The sequence below is a fragment of the Phodopus roborovskii genome, unplaced genomic scaffold (assembly GCF_943737965.1).
Source record: "Phodopus roborovskii unplaced genomic scaffold, PHOROB, whole genome shotgun sequence".
Taxonomy (NCBI): Eukaryota; Metazoa; Chordata; class Mammalia; order Rodentia; family Cricetidae; genus Phodopus; species Phodopus roborovskii.
Window position 1 is genome coordinate 29,766,996 of NW_026126571.1, and position 6,000 is coordinate 29,772,995.

General features: G+C 44.0%; 1 protein-coding gene across 2 annotated transcripts in view; it reads right to left on the reverse strand.

Annotated features, from left to right (window-relative positions):
* The window catches only part of Actr3b (actin related protein 3B), a 90,178-nt gene extending 85,178 nt beyond the window's left edge, over positions 1–5,000 (reverse strand). For both annotated transcript variants that reach the window (XM_051202964.1, XM_051202963.1), the window contains exon 1: positions 4,871–5,000. In XM_051202964.1, coding sequence (XP_051058921.1) covers positions 4,871–4,914 — 44 coding nt within the window. In that variant the 5' untranslated portion in view covers positions 4,915–5,000. The remainder of the gene's footprint in view (positions 1–4,870) is intronic.
* Between the last annotated feature and the right edge of the window lie 1,000 nt (positions 5,001–6,000).

The following is a 6,000-nucleotide window of genomic DNA, read 5'->3' on the forward strand; positions in this document are numbered from 1 at the left end:
CATGCATATTCGTAAATTTTAAAGGTCTAAAAACTTCTTAAACTTCTTTGAGATTTCATCTCACTCCCAATTAGGATGATTATTAAGGAGAAAACATGGTAACAAATGCCAGTAAGGCTGTGAGTAAAGAAGAGCCCTAGATATTATAGTGGGGATGCAAAATGCAGCCACTATAAAATCAGTGTGGAGGTATTATAAAACTAAACACAGAAATTCCATGACCCACCTATGCCACCCCTTCATTTATATCCAAAGAACTCTGAATCCTTCCACATAGATTCTCACACATCTGTGTATTGCTGCCATGTTCATACCAGCCCAGATGACCATTAGTTAATGAATAGACAAGGAAACGGTGGTGCCTAAAACAATGGCATTGCATTCAATCATAAAGAAGAATGAAATTCTCATTAAAATGTATGGGACTAAAAAACAGTATATCAAATGAGATAATCCAGGTTCAGAATAACAAATGCCACAGGATCTCTAAAATGCTAGTCCTAGCTTCTATTTTTATATATGCATATGTGTGGAAGCATGTATAGAGCCCAGGAAACTAGAAAGGGACCCATGAGAAGGGAGAAAAGATTGTTTGGTGAGGTGGGCAGTAGAACTCACATGACATACAAGCAGAAGGAGACCTCTATGGTTGGTTAGTGGCTAGCTCCGCCCTCTGATCTTCAAGCAAGCTTTATTTAGCATACAAACAAGATGTCACCACACACACTACCTCCCTATGAGCTGCTGGTCAGGAAGGCCCCCTAAACAATGTAAACGATTGCCACCTCTGTGGCTACCGGCCAGAGCTAAGGCCCTATTGCTAAAGGCATCACATGCTCTGTCCCATGTCCACACGTCAGTCTGTTTTGCTCAGAGAAGATTCCCTGCACCTCACCCCCACCACATTGGTCAGCAGTGGCTACAGAGACTTAGAATGAATGACTGCTGAGTGACAACCACAAGTGGGAAATCTATATTTCCCCCTCCAAGGCTCAGGGAACATTTCAGAAAAGGTGGTAGAAATAACACTAAGAACTGGAGGAGGTGGTGGTGGGTGCAATGCTGTTTCAGGCATGGCACAGCTGTGGCACCCTTGAACGCACAGTACCTATGATTACCTGCACCAGAGCTACACAAAAGTGGACTAGTAACCTTGTCATGGAAGGGAGGGGGCCCATGAGCCCCACTCCTCTCTCGGGATTTCTACAGAATTAATGGGGGGGGCTCTTTCTTTAGTAGTGTAGCCACTAGTAAGGTGCCATGCTTCTATAAATAGCCATCATGATACTCACTGGCCCCCATTCAAAAAGCATGACAGTGGGGTTGGGGCTAATTAGAAAGAGGAAGGGGATTAGAGGAAGGAGTATGAAGGGGGCAAGGGAGGGGGCAAGGGGGAGGTGAATATGATTCAAACACATTCTAGAAGCTGAACTCTTTGTTTTTCTGATTGTGAGCCTTTAATGGCTAAGCCAACTCCTCAGCCCTGAAATACATTTTGTACATATATATCATAATAAAAACAAATCATGCATAATTAATATATACTAATGAAAACACTTTGTAAAGAATGAGGTAGAAGGCTGCTAGGTCTTTTGATGGAATGTATTAGCCAACATTCTACAGCAGCCCTTACAAAACTACACAACCTCTATCTACCAGAAACACCAGACAGACAAAACTGAGGGATATTATAAATGACTGACTATCTACAGCCAGGATTTCTGAATCTTCTTCGAATCCCCCATGACAGCACCCCTTACCAGCAGGATGTAGTTTGGAAAGAACAATGCCCAAATTCCCAAATATTGTCTCTAAATGTTTGTTTTCATTTAAATGGACTTTGTTATATAAAATAAATTAAATAAATAATAAATAAATAAATAAATGACTATCAAAATGACAATATCTTGAAAGACAAAAAAAAAAAAAAAAAAAAAAGACTAAGGAACTATTCAAAACAACATGAGACATAAGTGACCAGGTGTGGCAGTACATGCCTATAATCCCAGCCTGGGCTACGTAACAGGACTTTCACCCCATCACCTTAAAAGGTTGGGGAGGGGTTGGAGAAATGGCTTAGCGGTTGAGAGCACTGGCTGCTCTTCAACAGGACCAGGGTTCAATTCCCAGCACCCACATGGCAGCTCAAGGCTGTCTGTAATCCAGTTCCAGGGGTCCGGACACCTATACACAGGCAAAACATCAATGCATACAAAATAATAAAATAAAAAGATGACCACCAAATGCAAAGTATGGCACAATGGTAGGCAGGGTTAACCTCCAAGATAGACACAAGTCCAGCTGCAGAGAAGAAAAATAATTTTTCTGACTTCAGTAACTGGTCCATGATTACATAAGTCCTTGCTCTCAGAAAGCAGACACTGAAACATGTAAGAAGATGGTGCCTACAACCTTCTTTTAAACATCTCAGTAAAGTAACAACACACACAGGAATATAAAATGATACGACAAATGTTAAAAGCTGCTGGAGCCAGAAGAGTACACACCGGATTTTGCTCAAAGTTGGTTTAACTCTGTCAAACTATTTTAAACATTTGGTTGAGATGCGTGACTGGAGTTTTCTCTGCAATCTAGTCATCCCTTAAACAGCTGAAACTTCAGTTTTGGATCTCACAGACTTGTGTACACTCAGTGGGGCTCAGGGTTTATCAGATTTGAGGTCACCAGAAGAAACATATTTACCATAAAACATAAACCAGATGAGCATGGTGGCTCACACCTGTAATCCTAACACTTAGGAGGCTGAGGCAGGAGGATTTCTCTAAGTACAGTCAAGGCTAGGGAGTTCCAGGCAAGCCTGGATTGTACAATGAGAAGACTAAGAGAGAGAGAGAGCGAAAGGGGGAGAGACAGAGAGAAAAAGACAAAAACAGAGAAATAGACAAAGGACACACAGACAGACAAGACCGGGACATAGGGTGCCATTCAGTGGTAGAAACATCACTAACCAAAGTCCCTGGGCTCAAAATGCACCACCACCAAAGCACAAAACCAAAAACCCTGTTCATTTCATCAGTAGCACCCACTGCGATTTCCCAAGTCTATTCTATTCCTCAATCCCTGTTATCTTTAGCTGCATTTTACATTTTGTTCTATTCTCAGACAAAACTCAGTCCAAAATGATTGAGCTCTCTAAGAAATACAAGAATTACTAATACATGGAAGCTGGTAAATTTAGGCTATGCAATCTTCCTTCTGCTCACACACTGGGCACTAAGGACTCACAATAACCACAGGGACTTCTACAGCAGAAAACACCCATAGGAAAGGCCCAGGTTTCCTTGTCACCGTGTCCAAAGCCTGTGACAGCCTGCAGCACAGCTTTGGGCCATGATGATCTACTGAAGGTGAAAGAAACATCAATCACTCACTTCAAAAGGTCAACACTGAGCACATCTTAGATATTTATAGCAAGATCAATAAATGAGATCTCAGCTTACTATATGAAACAAAGCACTAAAAAAAAACTTGGGAAGTGTCTACCCAGTGCTTTCTATTTCAGCAGTTTGGGCAACACAAAAACAAAAATCTCACATGCAGACATTAAAAGGGGAAACTTTTACATATTTGTCTTCATTCTTGACACTACCAGGCTGAAGAAGAGTGTCAGATACAGGATGAGACTGTGCCCCAGGGGTAGGTGTGGGGGTCAGCAAATGGAGTAGGGCTGTAATGGCAACACTGATTTGAGCTTGTGTTTGGGAATGCAACTTTTCAAATACATAGCCACAAAACTTCTCTATAAAGTGTATTTCCAAAAGAAAAATTGGCACAAATAAAAACGTGTGTTCAGCCTGTGACCACTGCTGGCCCCTGAGCAACAAAAGAAAAAGACATCAGTGGGAGATGGACTGGAGCAAATTAGAAGGCACCCCCACAGGGTTGTCAAGGAAACCAAACCAAGTATATTTTTCTACAAAAAAGAAGGTGAACATGCCAAAGCATATTTGGTGACAAAGGACTACCATCCGTCAGAAAACGTTTTAAGAGGCCAAATTTATTTGCAAGATATTTATGAAGTACTTTGTCAGCAAAGCCAGAAGGTATTCCCAAAGAGCGGCCTTCCTAAAAGCAGCTAAACCTGGGCCACTGACAGCCCCAAAACATTTCCTAAGGTCTTTTCTGAAAAATTAACATTATCAAAGAGGAAAAGAACTATCTCCCTCCCCAAAAAACGGGAGAAGAAAATCCCCAGATTTAGACTGATTTTTTTCCAAAATGGAAGTCTTTCTTAAATGCATCGTGTGTGTGTGTGTGTGTGTGTGTGTGTGTGTGTGTGTTTTAAGAGCAAAGACTGATGCAGGAGCTGAGCTTGGCTGTGCCATTTCAGAATGGAAAAGAGCAGAGTGGGAAGGAGGACAGGGTGTCAAGTTGGCAGGGCACGTGTAAACATCTCCACGAGTAGGTGGTTGGTTCATCAGCAGGGAAAGGTGACACGCTCTCAGCGCAGGATGAGGACGGGTGACAAGCACCAAGAGGGGGTGGGGGCCACACGGACACACCGTGAGCTCTCAGGTGTAAGGCCTGCAGCGAAAGCGTCTGCAGCAGCATCCCCCCCCCCCCCGAGGTGCAGCCTGCCCAGGAACTCCACAGCCCCAACCCCTCAGTCCCCCCATCTTCTCAGAACCCCATTCCTCAGCTCTCTATGCCCTCGAATTGAGCCCCGTACCCTCAGTTCCCCATCCCCCAGATTAAGCCCTATCCTTCAAACTCCCCTTGCCCTCTGACTAAGCTCCATCCCTGAGCGCACCATCCCTCCACGCTCCTCTTGCCGTCTGACTCCGCTGGGGGAAATGGCTTCGGTATGCCTAGCGAAGCGTGACTGGGAGCGATGGGGCGCGGCTCTTACCCGGTGCCGCAGTCAACCACGCAGGGAGGCAGCGAGCCCGCCATGCTCGGCCACAAGGGGCTGGGTCCCCGCCTGCCCCAGTCTGCACCTGGCAGCCTAGTGCCCAGAAGCCGGTTCGCCGCCGGCGCCGCTCCTCCCTAGGAGCCGCCGGGAGCCCAGAGGAGCCACCATCGTATGACGTCACTCTATAGTTAGCCAATCGAAGATGTGCACGCTCCGCCCTCTTGTCAGCCATCCTTATTGCTGGCAGCGAGGCGTTTTAGCCTACGCACCATCCAGTTGAAGCATTTGGAGTTTATTTTTAGCTGGCACAAGGTGAATATGACCCTATTTACGAGGCTTGAATTCTTTCTGTTCTTTTTCTTCAAGTTGCAATTTTTTTAAAGATTTAATTTTAGGGTTTGTCTGTCTGTCTGTCTGTATGTATGTATGCACGTTGGTATGTGTATGTGAGTACAGCTGTTTTTGGAAGCCAGAGGCTTAGGATCGCCTGGAGCTGGAGTTCGAGATAGCTGTGAGCTTCCTGATGTGGGTACTAGGAATCAGACCTGGGTCCCCTGAAAGAGCAACAAGTGCTCTTGATCGCTGAGCCATCTCTCGAGTCATTCTTTCTCTACTCTAAATTCTCACTTCAAATATTCACTTCATTCTCTACCCCAACAATCTCTCGATTTTATTCCTGACACTTACTGGGCTATAGGTTCTCATAGGATGGGGCCTCATGCTTAGCATATTTGGTGCTCAGATAGAAGCCAACTTGAATATTGAATGAATAAACCTTCACTATAGGAAAAAAATACTTTTAACTGTCTATCTGATAAAGCATTGCATAATTTGTCCTGGAAGCAAATCAACAGATTGCAGCTAATCTTAAGGAGTAAATGGCCTTAGTCAATACTATACCAACATTATTACAAAGAAATACTTTCTAATATCAAAGATAGGGTGATTATCCAACATCACTGTGGAAACAGAGACTAAAGAAGAAAAACACCTACCTACAGTGTTCTAGAGGCACCGGAAGTCCCATTGCACCCAACTCCTTACCCTCTAAACTTCTTGACTGTGATGTCTGAAGAACTTTCTAGAGACATACTAATTCACTTGGTCTTTACTGGGATTTAAATCGC